The 21736-nt window shown below is 36.1% G+C and overlaps 1 protein-coding gene across 1 annotated transcript in view; it reads right to left on the bottom strand.

Annotated features, from left to right (window-relative positions):
* The window catches only part of SCAF8 (SR-related CTD associated factor 8), a 67801-nt gene that overhangs the window by 13939 nt on the left and 32126 nt on the right, over positions 1–21736 (bottom strand). Inside the window, 11 exon segments of the mRNA XM_009644291.2 lie at positions 1096–1252; positions 1929–2042; positions 3691–3791; positions 6247–6440; positions 6864–6976; positions 7131–7262; positions 9868–9985; positions 10407–10486; positions 16141–16317; positions 19781–19911; positions 21668–21736. Of these exon segments, the coding sequence (XP_009642586.2) occupies positions 1096–1252; positions 1929–2042; positions 3691–3791; positions 6247–6440; positions 6864–6976; positions 7131–7262; positions 9868–9985; positions 10407–10486; positions 16141–16317; positions 19781–19911; positions 21668–21736 (1386 nt within the window).

Below are 21736 nucleotides of genomic sequence, written 5' to 3'. Positions count from 1 at the left end.
TTAAACTGGTACCTATATAGAGTCATCATAAATAACCCCCAAACTCACTGTGAAAAGAAGCAAGTGCAATTATTTATTATTATATATTTTAAAGAGTGTAAAATATCTTTTATCACCTGCAATACTGTTTAATTATGCCTGTATGCAAACTGATTTTTCAAAACTTGCCAAGTTTTTTCACCAATCATTCTGTTTATAGTTTGAAATACAGAGTATGCTCTAGTTTCTAAAACTGCTATTGTCAACATATCTGTGTTATTAGCTGGCTACTGTACAATGACAGAGAATCCTCATGTTAAACAAACCTCAGCCCAACCCCCATTTCTTCCTTCTGCTACTTCCTCCAAAAGTTTCACATTTCAAGTATAACACAGTGAATGTATTGCAGTAATGTTTCTTGTTTTAATTTTTCTGCCATTTATATTCAATTTTTACTGAAAGCAAGACTGCATTTTCACCTGAAAAATTATTGTAGCTATTATGAAACAGTCTTAACGTACTGCTTACTTCAGTATAGTCCAGTCATTTGGTGCTAGATTCATTGCAAGAAAATACAGTACTCATGAATCTTTTACAAATCTAACCAACCTCTCAATTAACTGCGTTTCAGAGTAAGGTCTAACGTTACTCGCTTTCCTGTCTCTGACTTTATGGAGGAAATACCTTAAGGTTCAGCCCACCTGTGCCTATTTGGACAAGTTCCAACTCCAACTTAAGTCTTACACCTGAATGTAAGACTCTTCACAATCACAAGCAGATCATAATTTCTACACAAATTAATATTTTATGTACTTGGAAATGAGCACACAGAAAATTCATAACTGTTTTTAAAAAATGCTAACCTCTATTAACTTGCTTAAAATTCCCCTTTGCCACCCATTCCTCATTGTCATGACAATAAGTTAGTTACTCGTCTACAAAGACAATCTAGATTTCGTGATTACAGTGCCACTTATACTGTAAACAATTAGCTAGTGAAATTTATGTAAATTGAAAAAGAGTATGTATTACCTAAACCAATAAACTTTCTGAGGATTTGCAATTACCAAAATAAACACATTTTCTTACTGGGAGAATCACTGTTAATATCCGTACCTGTATTTACTGTCTCCTGGTCAATCATGCCACCTTCAGCAAAGCCCTCCAAATCATCCAATTTTACTTTCTCCCAAGGAATATATGAAACTCCCAGATCCACATCCCAGAACTGCTTGTATTCTGTTTTCACGCCTTTATTCAAAGCCCAGGCAATCTGAAAATAGAAGCCAACCAGAGAATCTGGTTAAATCTTATAACCTGTGAACAGGATGTTTCAGATCACTACCTTTCAATTTCTGTCACTGTAGATCAATCTTCAGTATCTATTTATTAAAGTTTTAACAAGTTTTTAATTTTAAATCAATCTATAGGAAGTTTACTTGGTCTCTGTAACAACAGATATGTGGAAGTTCAATTATGTCAAAAGGCCTAAATTTGTTCAACATTAATTCTAACATATATATGGGGAAATTAAAAATACAGTATTTCAAGGACTCATCCTAAAGCATCAAAGAAAGTAGAAGAAACCCACAGCAACTAATCATATACTTAACTCTATAAGAATACTTTAGAAATTAATATTAAGTGATCCACGTGGTCAGGAACAGGACTTAGGTTGTTTAGTCTTGTACTCTTATCACTAGCACATACATAAAATGTTCTCCGAGTATTTTCTAAGTATCAAGGCATAATTTCATTTTACTGTCTTCCATATTGCCTGTTAAAAGCTGCATTTTACACAGAGAGGAAAGAAAAAATTTACACCTTATTGCTTCATTCTTCTTCTCCACATTATACGTTTGAATGAACAGCTGCTAAGTGACAAATCATCGTATTAAAACTGTACTGTATTTGAAATGAACAGCATCCTTAGATTAAAATCAACTTACCTTAATAATTTTAGACCCAATTTTATAGGACCCAGAACTAAGTTTCTGAAGAGCACGATACGCATCTTGTCTGTGAACCATACAGACATAAGCACAACCTCTTGGGGGAATCATCTATGGGAAAAAAGTGTCAGTCTTAAAAAGCCGGAAAACCAGTACTTCAGATTACATAACTACACTAAGTGAATACTAATACTAAAAAAGGAAAGGCTTACACTGTAAACAATCGTTACCTTAATCAGCAATATTAACAATTTTGAGCATCAGCAACACTTAAGAGTGATACTGGCAGGGTTATAACTTCAGTTATAACATTTTTCAAGAAGCAGCAGCACGATGAAGAATGGGTACTAAAAATGACATGAAAAATTTGAACAACATGGAGCAGGCAAGAACTGGGAGCTATACTATGACAACTTCAGAAAAGCAGAGGTTGCTATCTCTTATTAAGCTTCAAATTTACCATGGGCTGAGCAACAACCTTTCACAGAGGTGCAAACTAGTGATTAAAAGGATCTTGCATTTTTGAAGGGTAGAGTCCTCATTCCTGAAGTGTGATTTCCACTAGCTTTAGTATTTTATTTAGGAAAGAAAACTATGACATGGCATGTAATCTTTGAAAGTTTGCAAATCACATGTGACGACTGCTTGTTTTAGTTTTAGTCAAAAGTTGTAAAATACAGGTGTGCTTTTATGTTGTTTATGAGCACACAGTAACATAAGGAACAAAAATATTTAAGATGACAGATTTTAATGCAGTTGTTACAAAAATATGTTTAAGATGTACAACAATGTTATCCTAGGTACTTCAAGCTTTGTGGAACATGTAGGATGAACTATTTACAATAAGGTTTGCCTCTGAAATGTAACTGGCACTGGGACATTATGGTTATTACATCACTTTCCTTTGAACTTTCCTAATTGCTAGTCCCTGCAAATCAAAATGATGCATAAATGTCAGGTCTTTTTGACTTGTGAAGCTTTTTAAAAGATTCTGTAACGCCACAAAAAATGTTCCTTATTAATTAAATATCTAAATATATTAATGTGATAGTAAAAATAGTAAAAATATTATCTGAAATGAATTAAATAGCATGAGAAGCACTTTAAAACTACTGGAGCAAGAGAGAAAAATCCAAATTTCTCTCATGTAGATATGTTATTTTAGGAGAAAAATACTTTCTCTTGAAGCTGAATTATAGGCCACACTGAAGTACGATTCTAAACGTCTACATCTAAATGACTGTAAATCATGAGAAACTATGAGAAATCATGAGAAATCATAAACATCTTTTTAATTGTCACATTTTAGAACACTTCTTCACAGCACAATTTCTTTTCTTCTATATGTTTTATCCACATTGATTCCACTTTAGGAACCCTCTGTATGGAATGTAGTCAAGAGCAATGTGGATACACATCAGTTTGTGTCCCTTAGTCCAAGGAAAAATGATGCATGCCCTGTGCCGCATCACAAAAAGAAAAAAAGACATAACTTTTTATTTGTTAAGACCCTGATTTAAAAAACTGTGTAAATCGTTAGTGCTTGGAAAAAGCCGTTTTACCATAAAGTACACTGTCTTTAGTGCTTCAAAAGACAGTACACGGAAACCAACAAGCGTCATAGCCACAGTTTCTAAACAGTGATAAAAAAAAGTTTCCTAAATACAAGCTTAAGCTGCTAAGAGGAATTCAGAGGCATAAGCATGTTTAAGTTGCTAGTCTGTAATCCCTGAAAATGCATGATAACATGCTTACTTACATTAATAGACTCTATTTGTCCAAATTCTTCAAACAAGTTAGTTAAATCTTGCTGTGTAGCCTTCTTGTCTACTTGACCTACCCAAAGAGTAGTACTGCAAACTGTCAAGAGACACATTCATGTCAGACAAAATACTAGAACGTTAGCTTATAAAATACTCTATAGCATGGATATAGCTTATAAAATGCTCCATAGCATGGCTTTACAATTGCACAGAAATCACTGATCAAAAAGCAAGAATAGTAAATTACTTACTATACAGAGATTAATACAGTAACAAAAATGTTAAAAGGTTAAGACACCAAACAGATACTCAGTACAACTGTTCATTCTTTTTGTTTAATTTTCTTTTAAATAAAATAGTTGTTTTAAAAGAAATGAAAAAAAAAATCTGTAGATCAGCATCTAAGGTAAACTGCAGTAGAAATTACTAATAGTAATTTCTATTCTATGTCCATAAAAAACATGCCTGTAGGATTTAAAGCCAGTTTTAACAAAGTAAGATTAAGTTCTAACTGGCTAGAAGCGTATTACAGAAGGAACTTAACTGCACTATTATACATTGTATTTTCACCTGAAAGAAATGGAAACTATACTTCTATTTTACCTTGGGGAACATCCCAGAAAGACAAAGTTGGCTGAAGCCCACCTGAGGATGACCTGAGGATGTCCATGATACTTCTGACTCTTGCCAATTCCACCACAAGCCCAGACCCCTGCAATTTGTCTCCAAAATGCCTAGCCGTCTCCCTCGACAAATATAAACACTCACTAACGTGTGAGCTTGAACTTCCTTCTCCCCTATGTACATGGTTCCAATTTTTTTGTCTTCCAAACATTACCCAATTTATGTGTGAAGCCTTGACAAACTCATAGCAGTTATTTCCATTTAGCACAGGGTGATCTAAATCAAGAGATTAGGCCAATATTGGTAGTGTTCCTCAAATATCTTACTACCCTGAGCAACCCACCCAAGACCTTAAAGCACCTAAGGCAGAATAAAACCAGATAACCTGGATCTCTTGGGCCTGCCCCATTCTGAACCAAGGAAATGTTTTCTTCATCATCACCTTGATACATCACACATCCTTCCTGTATCAATCTTGGTGCATCAAACTGGAAACCAGTTCTGTGTGTTCCTCTGTCAGCTGAAACTTTCAACTGACAGCAGTACTCAGTAGTACTGAGAATGACTAGCCTTAAGATTTCTCTTGGACAAAACTTGTTCTTCACATGCTTGTAGATGACCCTTTTGTTTCTCACAGTGTAAAGCTCTACAAAACAATTCTTCGGACCTCAGCAAGTGACAACAGTGGCTGTCCCTGAACAAATTTCATGAAGTAAAATGCTTGTCAGGTAAATTACCTATTTATTTATTTATTTACTACCACCGCCACGCCCCAAAGTCTCCACACTTCATTTAGCCTTCTTAATGTCTCCTTTCCATGAGCTGGGTCATTTCACAGGACCTCAATTGCTGCTGCTGTTCATCAGGTTACTTAACATCCCTGCCTCGCACTTCCCATCTATTCTGATTATAGCTCCCTGCTTTGTGAACTACTGGAAGAAATCTACACCATAAAACTGATTTGCCAGACGAGACAAAAAATACACATCTAAACTGTAGTAAAGTCCTGAGTTTAAGGCCTTTTTTAATGAATTCTGAACTGCTTAAATTGTCAGGTAGATGACAAATATTTAACACAAAATAAATGGAAAACTACATCAGAAACTGCGTATAAACTATCCAAACAAAGTTAAATTAGGTAACACAAGTTCATTACGAAAATAAATTAAAGACAGTTATGCATCCCAAAAATCCAGAGTCCTGGTAACAGCAGCAATAGGATATACTGATACAGTAGCAGATGACTACACCCAATTTCACTGTTTCTAGCACTCAAATCAAAATACGTTCCCTTTGATTGAAGCAACTGTGTGGAGAAAGTTCTCCTCCCTTCCTTCTTTTTAGTATGTAAATTCTGTGTAGAAATGACAGCAGTGCATATCAGCACTTTGCAGAAGCAGAAATCCAGTTAGTTTTTGGATACTTTCTTAAGATATGACCATTATGGTCTGTCTTAGGATAGCAAATTACACCTGCTTTGGCTCTATGTTCCTGTGAAAAGCTATTTAAAAAGCACTATGAAAGTTTAATAAAGTGTCCAAAGTGTGTACCACATACTTAAATGTCTTATCAGTGTACCAATTCTCAGATCAAGTGTTCATCATCTTCAAATGCCCCATAGAAGAAAGCATTAAAGAGAAAACAGATTGTAGCTTAGGGACAGCCCTTGCTAATCTCTGTTCAGAAGTAAAAACATAGGTGCAACAGTACAAGTAAAATCATCAGTTGAGCAGTATGATATTTGATTTTCTCTACGATGAAATGATGTGTCTAAGTTGTAAGAAATATCAGAAATGAAACTTTTAAAAAGATTATGGTTACCGCACTTTGTAACAGCACTCAAAATCAATCTTGTTCTTTCAATGAAAAACAAAGCCTTTATTCCCTTTAATACTACATTATTAAAACAGTAAGCAGCTGGCACTTACCACTTAGTGTTTTTGACCGTATAGGAGGCAATCCCTTTTTCTGACGTTCTTTTTCCCTTTCCCTAGCCCTTCTTTCACTGGAATATGACCGAGATGACTTTCTCTTCCTTTCCCTTGATCTTGAGCGTGAACGTTTTCTGTGTTTACGCTTACGAGAACCAGACCGTGATCTAGACCTTCGTTTTCTTGGTGACCTACAAAACGCTTCATTTCAGTATGCTGAGTTAAAAAAAATATATTCTAACTTAGTCACCTTTTAAGTACAAACTTTAACTGCTTCAGGAAATAAACTTAATGACATTAGCGTGAGGAACAGAACATACACCTTGAGCTTATAACAAAACAAATGACAAAGAGTTCCATAACAGTATCTACTTTTCTGGCACAGAAAACCTGACCAGCTACTAGCCTTAAGTTAATTTTTGTTATCTGAACAGGTCTTAAAAAATTTAAAGTAAACCACAGATATGCAAAATGAACTGTTACACAGAAAGTTTTTTTATGGCCAAAAACTGCTCATGACAATTTTGGAAAATACAGAATTGAGAATGATAATCACAAATTGCAACTTTGTTTCAGAAAACTTTCGTTTACTTAATACAAGTTAATTATGAAACCTTGAACGAGATCTTGAACGAGTTCTTGATCTTGAACGAACAGCTGGTTTCTTTTCTTCTTGTTCAAAAATCTCTTCTTCAGCAACATCCTGGCCTTCATCTATATCCATGTCCTGAGGTCAGACATAACAGACGTTCAATAACTTTTAATAAACATACTTACAATATATATGACTATATGAAACCATACATCTATATTACCCATTCTGAAACCACCTTATTATCTTTTCCTTTCAAGTTCTGTGACCAAATTGAAAATAGTTTTACCTGTTGTTGAATATCCATTGAATCATCTACATTTGTTTCCACTTCTAAAAACTGCTGCTGACTACTCCCTTGTGATGGTGAGGCAGAGTGCTCAGAACCAAAATTTCCTTCTTGATTCTCCTCAGGGCTTGCCTAAATAACAAATAATAATATACCATAAAAAGCCTCATAATTCAAAATGCTTACTGTGTCAAAATGTAATACTATGTGAAACAGTTGTTTAAATATATGAAAACTACTTCTCAAATTTCTTTTATTTTCCCATGTCCCATTAATGTGAAAGCTGAAGTAATATCATTCCTTAAATACAAAACTTTGAAATAATTCATATTCCTGACTATAAAAAAATTACTATTTGCTGAATCAAAAAGTATAATACATGTTGTTTAATTTGATTGTCTTGAAAACAAGAACTCACAGGTCAAACAATAGTGATGGCAGCCATATGTAGCGCCACTGAAAGACACCCATTGGTCACCCATGCACATGCATTAATAAATTGTTATTAATATAATGAAAATACTTGTAATACCAATTGAGCTACTACATTTAACTCTAAACTTTATTATAGTATGTGATTCAAGACAAGTAATTACTATAATGTAAAGGAGGGTGTTGTGTCATTTATGTCAGCATGTCAATTATGAGACCTAACAAAACAAGCATTTCTGAAAAAACACCAGAATTTAAAAAATGTAAAATACCAAATGCATTGTTGATTTGCTAGAGAAAAAACTATAATGGCCTGTACATTGGATTGAAAGTACAGATTTGGAATAAATATCTGTAAGATATGAAAGAAATTAAAGAAGTACAGGAAATGCAATGTAAATACTCAGAAACGCCATCAGGACAATTTTGAAAATTAATTTTAAACCTATAATCCAATATTGCAGGTAAACATCCCAGTGATTCTCATTATGTTTTCACTTTAATTAAACAAATGCTAGATACTCTATCTGCCAGTGGTAGAAACTTAGCAGAATGACACGTAGCACCAAGAGGTTTTTTTGTTTTATCTTCATGTTTCTAAACAGCTTATAATGCCAGTTTGCATAAAAATAAAGAATTCCCCTATAATTCAGTTAATGCATTTTCCTTCTAACATTGTTTCGTGTCATTTTCCTTTTATTTAATTATTCTTCAACAATCTGTTTCTTCATACCAATTCCTACATTTCTTGTTGCTGCTTCTGTCTCCATCTTCTATCGTCTCCTACTGTCCCTCTGCTCCTGCATAAACATGGAATTAATGAAAACCTTCCTCATAACACGCTGCAGTCATTACAGAGTAGTTTCAGCAGAAGTTTGTATCTTTTAGCTGCTATGAAGGTGAAAATAAAAACTTCCTCTCTCTGTACTGACTAGGCAAGAAGCTGAGTGGACCTGAAGGGAAACAACTTCTGGGAAAGCACTTGGAATAGAAGATCAAATAATAAGGGGTGAGTCATATGAACATTCTACCCATAAATGTACTGTAACTTAGATTAAATTGATTTAAAATCTAATTCTGCTTATTTTACAATAAGGTAGGCATTCAGCATATTTATTTTCAAATTAGATAGTTACGTTTAGAGATGTCACATCAAAAGCTCCTAAAACAGATGCATTCTTCACAATTATTATATTCCTTTATAACATTTTTTAGTGTTTAAAGCCAGAAATTGCTAGATATCCACCAACATAAAAAACTATTTAGTCTGTAGCTATGTTGCACAAACTCTGTTACTGCACTTAGATGAGAAATGAAAATAAAATCTAGTAAAATAAAGTAGAATAAGAAAATAATACCTTAAATTACTAATTTTCTAAACAACTAAGACCTCAAAGTCACAAATTCAAAACTCAAACGATGTTCTTAATTGAAAGTTGAGCAACTGTACCTTTGCACAGGTTAAGCTAAAATCCCCAACAGATGTTTGTTAAGTTTGTGGTCCCTTAGATTTTCTTTCAAACTAAGATTTTTATTTTACTGTGAAACTAGATCCAAATACTTCACACAAAATCCACTTTACCTGGTCAGTATCAAGACAGAATAAACTTTTGGGGGTTTTTCCTAATGGGATCAGGAATTGGGATCAGGTGGGAAAAAGAACAGCTAAATACCGAGGACTAACCTCAGAAGAAATAAGCCAATTTACTTCAATGTAGAGTAGAGGGGACCCGATTCACTAGTTAAGAAGCAATCTTGGGTTGTGGTGAGCATCAGTTCTTAATTCATCATTTCTCAGGAAATACGTGACTCTAGCTTAGATTCTTCAATAGAATGAGACATTTATTAGCCAAGACTTAAAGCTTGGTAGGGGAAATTAAAGTTATCTGCAATCTCTATTCTGACCTCTTGATGGTTCTGCAGCAGCAGCTTGCACACTGTTCTCCCTTCACAGACAGGAGCAGAATCACTTCAGTGCTCACCTTCTTCTATCTGACAGCAGGGAAAAAGCTTTTTTCTCCCATATAAAGAGCTGAACAACCAAAGCACAGTCAGTCTGTAACTCAGCTAAATGGTACAGTAAATGTACACCCCACATATCTGGTTTTATTTTTTTTTCTGCTTTAAGCATTTTCTCCCGCTTATTCCACTTGCTCTGCAAGTTTCTGTTAGATGATCAGCTAGTGACAAAGACTTTCATTACAAGAGAATTGTCAGTAACAAGACAATTTTTTTGTCCTGTAGTATGAATTTTTTATCAGTGGAGAACATGATTATTACGTCAACCACAAGATGGAGTTCTTACTTTTTGAGGCTGCTGTTGCTCCAGAAGCTGTTGTCTGAGATGTTCTAAGTTTTGTTGCTGTAGCTGTTCAGCTAGTTGGTGAAAAAGTGAGTTGTTCACAGATTCTGGTACTAAAGGACTAAAATGAAACAATTTAAATTAAAAAACGAAACAAACCAGTTTTTCTCTTGGTTTAAACAGTTGATAAACAGGTTTTCACAACTGAGATTCAAGTTCAACTAAAAATGTAAAGGAAGACAATGTAGCTAGTTCCACCTTCTGTTCATCATTATCACATTAATGCTATGAATATAACTAACAAAGCAAAGTAAAAGCTAACTTTAAGATGAAGTCAACAAAACTTCCAGCACACAGACTTAATATAAGTATTTTAAAAGTTTACAATGTTTCATTAATTTGGTAAACTGCTTTCTCTTCCTACTGGTTTAGTATACTTATGCTCTGAAAGCAACAACACTTTCCTTACTATTTAATCTTAATGTTCAACTACTGTCAAGCAAATTCTAGTATTTTCCGTAAGAAACATAGCTTGATCTTACAGTTGGGAAGTGGGAGTTTCCTTTTTAGGCTCTTCATTTTGTTCAGATTCTTCCCCAAAGTCAAACCTGTCCATCAGCTTCTAGGAGAAAGCAAGATAAGCATTACTGAGTACTCCTTATATGTTCCTTTATGTATATTTACTTTTCAAAAGAAAAACGCTTTTATTTCTCAACTTAAAAAAAGTTTGGCAAATAACCTGAATAGAAAATTAAATGTCATACTGCTATTGCTACCAAACTCTTGAATGCATCAAATACCAAATTTTGTCCATGGCTTTCTTGAACTCTGGCTGCTGTTACAAGTATAACCATATGTTCTTTCCATAGTAAATAACAGCTAGTTTGGAGGAAGGCTTAAATAAAGATTAATTTTATGTAATGGTACCTTTAATTAGAAGAAATTACTACGAAGAGGCCAACTATTCAATCCTTTGGGAATCAGCAAACTGCTCTGCTCATATCAAGAGAAGACCTACAGCTTGATTACTTCGCAAAGAATTACTGTATTTTCACACACACGTGTCATTTAGACAACCTGAATTCCTTCAAATATACTGCTCCTTGAAAACAACTTCTCACATAGTCTGCAAAAAATCAAAGCAAGCAGTTATCATGTAAGAGGAAAAAGCCTCCAGAAGCATAAAAAGAAAGGTATCTGACAGAGAAAAAGAAAAACTTGGATAAACTTCCTGGCTTATCTCTGAAGTTGTCTACACTGTAGTTCTGCTGAACAAAAAAAAGTCTGTTTTGTTTATTAATTTTTATACAGTCCAGAGGCTTTTCAGCAGCATTTTATTTTCTTGAAGACAAAACTGAAGAACAAGCATGAAGAAATACAACAAGCATTATTTGTCACCGAGATTTGTCTTTTTTCAGTAACTATGCACTGATAGAGCAGTGCTGCCATCAAACCCATGTCCATGTATCTTTACACCTTGGAAGTTTTCTGAAAAGCAGAATTAACGCTGTACTACAAATCGCTGTAACTTCTTCTCGAGCCCTGGTTTCAGAAGAAAAAACCAAGAAGATGAGAACACAGGGCAGTAATTTTGAAATACCAAGGCAAAAACATCTCCAGTAACAAGCCATGATGATTCAGTAGCCCCTTCTCTTTCTCAGGATGCTCTATTTACTCTCAATCACTGCAGTCCAGCAAGAAGAATGAAATATAAGCTAACTAAGAGACTGAACAATCAAGATTTTTTAGAACTATTTTCCCAATGAAATAATCTACTATATATATGAAAGAAGGACTGAATATATCTCCGAGAAAACACAGCAGAAACAGACCATCAAGCTTATGTGAGATGGGATGCTAAAATCCAGAATAACTTTCACTGCATATATATAATCCATTTAAAGTAAGGTGGCCGCCTTCTTATTTTTTTTCATATCTTTAGAATATTTTCAAGTAAACCATTTGCAAAGTGCTGCTGATCGAAAAAAAAGATGCATTTTAGAAAAACAACCAGCCTCATCTTTAAAGTATTATTAGTCATCATGTATCTTCTTCCATCATGACAAAGTAGAAAGGCAGTAACAGAATATGTACTATTTAATCATCTGAGAAAAGGAACAAATGGAAAGTAGTCAGCAATTTATGATATGCAAAAAAATTATTTAGTTAAACTGGGGCCAGAGAAAACCAAAGAACTTCCAGCCAAGACAGGCAAACGTGCAGCAGGATTTTTGTTTGTTTTAATAACAGTAGATATTAAAGGGAAAAATAAGAACTGAAACATCTTGATTTTTAAATAAATTGTAACAGAATACTCTCTACAATAAAGCAATAGAAATTAAAACAAATTAAGTATTAGGATACCTAGGTTAACCCACCGCACACACATATATAAAAGTACAGAACTGTATACGAATGCTACACCTGTTACTTTAATTACCCAAGAAGAGAACATCCTCAGAAAAAGCAATGGGAATTATTAAAGACATGAAAAAAGCTTTTTATTCGAAAGGAAACAGAATTCTTCTTAAGGATCAGGATATTCTCATTAGAAATTAAAATAAAATGAATATGACATAAATGTATAGGAAATATTGATCAAAAATCTTTCTTTACCATAACAAGCATATGGTCATGTAGCAAGACTATAAAACACACACTCTTGATGTTGACAAAACAACAGTTTTATCATAAAGACTAGAACCCCAGAGACGAAGCAAATGTATGTCTGGTACTCAAGAAAAGGCTGTGAACAGTCCAGTGTTGCTGTTCATTGTACTGTTCTGACACCCTGAGTTTTGATACGTGTATCTCTAACACATTTTGTGTTAAGTATAAAAATATTGCAAGCTCTCTAAAACGCATACAAAAAATCTAGAACTTCAGAGCATCCTGAAAGATCACTAACAAAGACCTAGATTTGTTGTCAGGAAGTAAAGCATTTCCAAAACTTTTCCTCTTAAAAAAATCCGGTTTGTAGTTTTTATTTTACATGGGCATGCTATTTGGACTTTGTTATTAGTTACTTTCAAGCAGCTCCAGTCTGGCCCTGTCAACTGAGTGCTCGTTAGCAATTGCAGCGTATTTTTTGCTTTAGCTTAATCTAAATTAATCTACTATTTTAGCAAGTCATGGCAGTCCACTGAAGTTCCCACTGACTGGAAAAGTGAAAAAATAACCCCCATTTTTAAAAAGGGAAAAAAGGAAGACCTGGGGAACTACAGGCCAGTCTGTCTCACCTCTGTGCGCGGCAAGATCATGGAGCAGATCCTCCTGGAAACTATGCTAAGGCAGATGCAAAATAAGGAGGTGATTGGTGACAGCCAACATGGCTTCACTAAGGCCAAATCATGCCTGACAAATTTGGCAGCCTTCTACGATGGGGTTACAGCACTGGTGGATAAGAGCAACTGACATCATCTACCTGGACTTGTGCAAAGCCTTTGGCACTGTCCTGCATGACATCCTCGTCTCTAAATTGGAGAGACATGGATTTGATGGATGGACCACCTGGTGCATGATGGATGGACCACCTGGTGCATAAGGAACTGGCTGGATGGTCGTACTCCAAGAGTTGTGGTCAGCAGCTCAGTGTCCAAGTGGAGACCAGTGATGAGTGGTGTTCCCGAGGGGTTGGTAATGGGACCAGCAGTGATTTACATCTTTGTCAGCAACATGGACAGTGGTATTGAGTGTAGCCTCAGCAAGTCTGCTGACGACACCAAGCTGTGTGGTGCAGACGACACGCTAGAGAGAAGGGATGCCATCCAGAGGGACCCTGACAGGCTTGAAAGGTGGACCCGTGTGAACCCCATGAAGTTCAACAAGGCCAACTGCAAGGTCCTGCACATGGGTTGGGGAAATCCCAAGCTCAAATCCAGGTTGAGTGGAGAATGGACTGAGAGCACCCTGAAGAGAAAGACTTGGGGATATTGGCAGATGAAAAATTGGACATGAACCAGCAGAAAACCACTCGTATCCTGGGCTCCATAAAAAGAAGCATGGCCAGCAGGTTGACGAAGGAGATTCTCCCCTCTATTCCCCTCTTGGGAGACCCCACCTAGAGTACTGCATTCAGCTCTGGGCCCCCCAACATAAGAAGGACATGGACCTGTTGAAGCAAGTCCAGAGGAGGGCCACAAAGATGATCAAAGGACTGGAGCACCTTTCCTGTGAGGACAGGCTGAGAGAGTTGGGGATGTTCAGCCTGGAGAAGAAAAGGCTCTGGGGAGACCTTATTGAGGCCTTTCAGTACCTGAAGTGGGCCTACAAGAAAGCTGGAGAGGGACTTTTTACAAGGGCTTGTAGTTACACGACAAGGGGTGATGGCTTTAAACTGAAAGAGGGTTAGATTTAGATTAGATATAAGGAAGAAATTCTTCACTATGAGGGTTGCGAGGCACTGGAAAAGGTTGCCCAGAGAAGTTGTGGATGCCCCATCCCTGGAAGTGTTCAAGGCCAGGCTAGACGGGGCTTTGAGCAACCTGGTCTAATGGAAGGTGGCCCTGCCCATGGTAGGGGGCTTGGAAATACATGATCTTTAAGATCCCTTCCAACCCAAACCATTCTATGATTCTGTGCTTCCTATAAACATAAATATTGCCTTTTTAACACTGTTTATTATGGCTGCCATGTCTAGTAAAAAAATTATACAATTAATAATATAATAAAATGGAAATAAAGAGTCCAATAAATGGAATTATATCATTATGACTCATGGTCTTCAGCTACTGAGAAGTGGGATTTGGGTCGCAGGTGATACTGGTGCTGAGAAAGCATTAAAAAAAGCAAGGAAAATTATTATCCCCAAAACTTATCATTGCCCATAAGATTGCCCGTTATTACATATATATTAATATGTACTCTTCTAGAATACCTAGATTCAGAAATCCTCTAACCTTTGAAAAAGGAGATAATTGGTGTGATAGCACCAACATTATATTAAAAAGAAAAACAAAAAGGAAATTCTAAAACAACATGCTATTTCTGCAAAGCAGCCTAAATTAACTTTGGAGCAAAAGCCTCAATGGACTAACAAGACGACGTACATTTTCAGTTCATTCACAGAGATGCTATAGAACACTGAACAAGGAATTTGAGATGTATTATAATCTAATCTACTTGTATAATGCAGAACTGAGGCACAGATCACATACTTTAAACACAACTCTTCCACAGCTTACAAGAGCAAATCAACACCTTATACCTACTGAAAGCTTGTAAATTATCACACTGCCACAAGAATTCCTTCCACAACACTTACCTTCAAAGTCCCAGAAATCACAATCATGTACATTCAGTCTGCTGACAGCTTTCATGACAACAAGACTCCTGCATACTATTACTGGCATAAACTAACTAAAAAGCATTAGGCTGAACTCACTCAAGGTATATAAACATCTCATCAGAATGCCAATTCCTTCCATTTGCTCCAGTTAAGTTGTCCAACATTCAGGACAGTCATACGTATGAGTACACCTATCCATATAAATGCTGGAATTGAAGTCTGTGGACCATATCCTTAAAGACTTTTTGTATCTAAATATTAAGGCAGTCCCCATTAATTGATGCATTCATTCCCTGTGATTATACCCTACTCGAGCTGATAGTTCGAGCTCTGATATAGTACAGGCCATTTTTTCCTTATTTTTACAGCTGCATTACTTTCATTACTAGTAACAACGCTCTACTATTTCAGAGATTTGAGTTTAGCTGAACAAATCCTAGAAATACAAGATAAATTGTCCTAAAACTTTAAACTCAGCACTTGTCAAGTTTTGAGTGCTAACTGCCTGAAAAAGAGATTACCTAGGTTAGGAAAAAAAGGGTTTTTTTCTTCTGGGAAAATAGAGTGCATAAATTTCTGTATGTTTCCCTTTCAGTACCCTGTAAGAAATCACTTCCTACCTCAGATCATAAACACAGGAAGGGGAAATACAAGACATGCTCAATTCTCTCTGCTGTTTTACAAACAGTGAAGAAAAATGTACCTTGCTAAACCTTACTAAATCCATCTTTACATTCAATGACCCTTATGGGTCCCTTCCAACTTGAGATATCCTATGAAACGCCGTTTAGCCCTAAACTCATATAAAACCAATATTTTCATTTATACTACTCTCTCTAGACTTTTTTTTTTTAATTTTCAAGATAGAGCACTTCATAGTATATTCATGTATCTCTGAAGTCAAACTGTAAAATCCAAAAGACGACTCTTTCACTTACATATAGTTTAAAAATAAATATTTCTTTGAACTTCTGTTATTCTACTTCTACCTTATTAAAAGAGACACTCTGTTCCAGTGGATTAAGTGTGTTAGCAGCAGCAGCTGCAGCTGTAAGTTGTGCTGTGAGGGCCTGTAACTGAACGACAAGACCAGCATCTAGGGCTTGAAGTAGTGAAGGCTGAGGTTTCTGCTGCTGTATCTGCAGTGTCTGTATCAACTGCTGAAGCTAAAAGAGAAAAGATAACAATTGCATTAAACAAGAATTTTTTTTTTTAAAAGCAAAAACCAAACTAGTCTTTTCCCCTTCCAATTAGGAAAAAAAAACCCTCAGGAATGCAGAATCATCTAACCTATGGCTATTATTTCATCTTAATTTGTTTTCATTTACGGCAAATTTTTTTCCCCACTTACTGGCTAATTTGTTTTCTGTGGCTGATAAGACATGCAGATGCTTCTTCCTCCTAACTTGCTCTGATAGGTTGCATGATGACCAGTCACCACTCAGGATTTCCTGCTTTCTAGGGTTCCCCCTCTTCTGTTTCTCCAGTTTGATTCCTTCTGACCTGAAAAAAATCTGTTAGCCTACTCCAGCTTCCTAAGGGCTCACCTAGATTAGGAAAATCTGTTTGCTGTAATAACATTCATGTAGAGAGAATAATTGCACTGTTGCAAGCTCCACTTTAAGTTGATGCAACATGTCTACATGAAGAGCTTGTGCTAGTGTCTCTGGATCGGTCACAAGGAAAATCTCATTCTGAAACTCAGGTTTACACTGATAGAATGCAATTCCTTTGCTGTGTTAACAAAACATAAAAAGCAAATTAACCAGGAACTGGGAATATAATTTGACTTCCTGCAATGCCACAGACTCGGGGCTCTGTATAGCACTATCTTAGGATAAAAATTGCCTAGATGCAACGTTGAACCAGAAGCAGCAGCTCTGGGGCAACAGACGTACAGTAACAACAAAGTCTGTTAAAGTAAAAACAAAGTATGGGTAATGCCAAAAGACAGATGTTAAAAAAATATTATTTAAAAATAGTGTTGGGTGTTTCAAATATTATTTAAAAATAGTTTTGGGGGGTGGTGTGGTGGTTGGGGTGGTTTGTTTGTTTGTTTAAACAACTCCACTTGCAACCCAGGAGAGGTCTAGGATTATACTGGAACAAGTACCGATTATCATCTGAGAAGGAACTTTCAAAGGTGTAGAAACTTTGGACCTAAGACATTTCATCAGAGTATAGCAGGATACCCTAAGAGTATCTTCCTTCAAATCTAGAGGAGGGAAATAAAGAAAAATAGAATCTCTTCCATAGGTTTTTTTTAGAACAAAGGTACAATCCAATTGCCTGGTGTGTCTTCGTTTCCTTACTCCAACTTCCTATTTGCATATAATTTTTTTAAAAGGAGCTGTCCCAAATCAGGAAATAAAAGGCTTTTTCATGTGCAGATCTATTCATCTGTTGAACAGAGATGCTCCCATAAAATTGTACAGATTTACCTTAACACAAAAGGAAAAAATACTATCCCTATGGAAAGAAGCCCTCCTAAAGCACCATGGAATTAGAGGAAACAGTCCTTTGACTTTCCACGAGGTAAACCCCTGGAGTATTTCTGGGGAAAAGGCTGAGCAAATCCAGGTAGTTCACACTATGCTGATGTAAGTCCCTGATAATCTTCATGTTAATATTCCACCTCTTCATGGGGTTCACCACTGAACTCTTATAGGGTTCAATCCCTCCCTTCTTACTAGGGCTCACTAGAAACTCTGCATGAGCTGATTAGTTATATCTTCTTTTGCACAATGCATCAAAAATGTATAATCCTTTTTCAAGATTTAGAGTTACCTTCTAACAATGTAAAACAACTCTTCCTATTCTTTAAAAATAGTTGTACAGGTACTTTATACAGCAGAGCCTCTAAAAATGCTTCCTTTATTGTTCTACCTCACCAAGAGCTTTCACTGATTACTGCAACAGGCAAAGCCGAAGAGCTCCCCCCTCCCTTCTTGGCCAATCCACAAAAGATGAGCAAATATGGCTGGTCCACCTTGTGCGTTGCTCTGAGCAGGAAGGAATCAAACTGAAGAAGCAGAGATGGAAGCCCTAGAGTGGAAAAATCCTGGGTGGTCACCGTTCTAGCTGCTTTCACATTCTTATTGTTCACATCTTTCTTACTCTGCTCTCTCATAGGTCTAGACTCTCAATTTACCTGCATGCATTCTCACCCATAAACCACAATCTTAAGATGAAATCAAAGACTTTGGAGCTTGGGGGGTCAGGGGGTGGACTGGCTTGAAGAACAGGAAGAAAAGAGATCAACAGGATGCAAGCAAATGTTGCACTTCATCTACCAATCCTAGAGATCTGTATGTACATACTTATTACATACCCAGTCCGTCTCCACATTTCTGCTTAAGACCATCTTTTCCCTCTCCCAAAATCCATTCTCTTCCTCATTTTACCATTTTGAACTAAATATCCAAAATATTATTTCTTTGTGATCTGCTGTCTTTGAAACTCTAATTCCCTTCTCATCGTCACAGTATTTTTCTCTTTTTCCCCCCCGAATACTCTCTAGGTAATAATCTTTAAAATTACCTCACTGACTTTCCATATATTTCCCATTCTCACTTCACATCCCTTCCTTGTTTAAGATGTATTCCACCACCTTTCTTCTACATTTCACAAAGTATCCCACAAACTCATTTTGCTCTGCTTTTCAATGGCCTGTCAATTTGTTTCACTACAATCAGATTAAAATGCTCCCTTCATTTGATTTATGAACAATTACAGACAACTCTGCTTAGCTGAACACTGTAAAACAATCTCACTAAGTAAAGTTGTTATTGTCAGCATCAGTGCTTCATTAACAGCTCACTGGTGACTGCTTCTGATTCACATGCACGGGATTTATGTTTAGCACCCCAGCATGTAAAGCACCCTTTTCCTCAGTCCAAATGAAAATCATAATGCCAAAGTTATGCTGGTGCCAGAGTTCTAGCATAAACTGAAAAACAATCTACATTTTTACAGAAAGCTGACTGTGTGGACTCAGCTTATGTGGCTGCAGGCTAAGAGAACAAACAGTTCAATGCATGCTGCACATCAAGCCACTTTTTTTTTTTTTTTTTTTTTTTTTTTTTTTTTTTTTGGAGTTGAGCATTTAGAAACTGAGGAACATAGCCATTTCAAAGACCTGATTTTTGAATGCTGCAAAACAATAACTATATTTAGCTGATGGAAAGATAAAGAAAAGAATCAACACAAAATGCACTTCCAGAATGAGTACATTCCTATTACATAATTCTGTATAATGTTTAGCTTCTTGGAGCATCCAGCAGAGAATATACTTATACATTCTATTTCACACCTACATCCATGAAATCTTAATGCTGCTTTTCATTTAGTCATCTGCAACACTATACAGAAAAGTATGTATTACAGACTATCTTACCTAAAGTCACATTCTGCAATACTTTTAAAGAACAAACAGGGATGGTTACAAAAGGTAACAGGAAGTTTTAGTTTACCTGGAACTTACTTGTGATGAACAACATCATGGGATAGTTAGCATGGATACCAGACAAAAAAACTAAGAGATACTCATGGAAGCAGTATTCTTTAAGTGTACCTTAAAGACACATAGTATCAAACGGTGTACAGTATAACTGTTTACAAAATATTTACCTGTTGGCCTTGAGGGCTCTGTAAAATCTGTGCAACAGCAGCAAGTGTATCTGTATTAGCAATCTGAGATACCCAAGGATCAGGTAAACTCTGCACCACATTGGCTGGCGTAACTGGAGTCACAGGTGTTCCTAAAAAAGAGAAAATCCAATATGCCAAAATATTTTAACACACAGACTTAGAAATCGTGTTAGAGAAGGGGAAAAAAAAAAACCTGATGTAAAAAGAAGTTATAAACCAGGCATGAACATTTATGTTTATTTTGCACAGTAAAGATTCCTGGATTGCAAAAAATCAAATTATAAAAATACCGTAATCTTTCTAGGACATCAGAACCAGTTACTAAATATTGAGCAAGAACTGTATTAACATCAATTTAAACTATTTTTCTGACACACACAGAGAGTGCACAGAAATAACACAGACTCATATCAACATTCCTCAAGTAGCAGTAAGTGTAGCTCACAGCTTTCTGCCATTGACCTATGGGAATTACTAACAAAACCACTGACAAATGCAAAATACACAGGTTTCACACAGTAATCCAAACCATTCAGTGGAAACAGTATAAACCAAATTATAATTGTTAACACTGTACTCAGAAACATCTGCTAGTCAAGAACTTACTGGACTTGTGCTTTATCCCTAGGAAGACTCTTAAGGATTCTACCAAAAATTTCAACCTGCAGTAGCTGGATTCAGGAGGATTGCCCATTTTATCATGTTGTTTCAAAAGGAACATTGAGATTAAATCAGCAATCTGATAGTTTCAAGGCATAATCCAGAAGAATCCTCCAACCCTGAAAATACTCCTACTTGTAGCTCAGCAGTAGAGATATGCTGATGAACACGAAATGTAAATGACTAGCTTACTGTTTTAAAAGACAATTTGCATCAGAATTCAAAAAAGCATTGGAGTAAAGCTATGATTTCCACAATTTAAAGTAATCAAACTAATGAAAATTAAAAATATTGAGCTAGAAGATGCAGTAAATCTAATCCAAGAGCTGGAACTTTTACATGTTTACAGCCACCAATGAAAAATAAGGTGGATTTGTCCACCTCACTGCTTTTCAGCATGGGATCAGCAAAAGCCGTGTGACAAAAGCAGGTCCATATGTGCCAAAATCCCGATTTCTGTATGTTAAACTTCCCATACATCCCAATCTTGAATGAAAAAGTCTCCACAAAATAAAAAAAGTTGAAAAGCCAGTTTCCGGCCATCTACCTAGGTAAGTAAGGAAGATATGTTAGAGCACAAAATTATCAGGTCTGTATGTATGGAAATGTCAGTGCTTGTTAACTTGGGACATACTCCATGAGCAGTTTTTTGCCCATATGATTCTCCAGCATCATTTCTGGTCCACATATGTTGGACATGAGGGAGAAGGAAGTATGTCACTGGCTGCAGCTTATATTGCCGAGATATTTTTCTTCTCCCTGAAACCATTGCCCATCAGCCAGCAAAGTAAAGGACCACTGTCTGACAAGATCCAGCAAGCTCAATCCTATGGATAGCAAAAACTATGTATCATTTCTCTCAGTTGGCACCACTATTTAACAAAGATTACATTAAGTGCTATGTTGGGTTTTTAACTCTGCCAGTGATCTACTGTTTTGACCTTCAAGTGCAAAACTAGGTCTTTCTGCACTGTTACTCGATCTAAATATATTTATAATATACAGTTGGAAAGTAAATACAACAGGCTGCCTCTTGGTTTTGCTGTTTCCCTGATCTGGATACTGGCTATAATGTATTTCTTTCTAGCATTCATTTCATTTGTCTAAAGGAAACCAGTGAGATTTTTCAGCATGTTAATAGCCAACATACCAAAGCTGACACAAATGTTTTGTTTCAAAGTATGATTTTAATCTATTTTTGTTTACCTGGTGTATTGTTGCTCATAGCAGCTGTAGTGCTGGGCAAGACAGGGGTCACAACTGGAGGAGGAATTC

This window comes from Egretta garzetta, unplaced genomic scaffold (genome assembly GCF_000687185.1).
Source record: "Egretta garzetta isolate BGI_Z169 unplaced genomic scaffold, ASM68718v1 scaffold397, whole genome shotgun sequence".
Classification (NCBI taxonomy): domain Eukaryota; kingdom Metazoa; phylum Chordata; class Aves; order Pelecaniformes; family Ardeidae; genus Egretta; species Egretta garzetta.
This window is presented reverse-complemented; position numbering and strand designations above follow the sequence as displayed.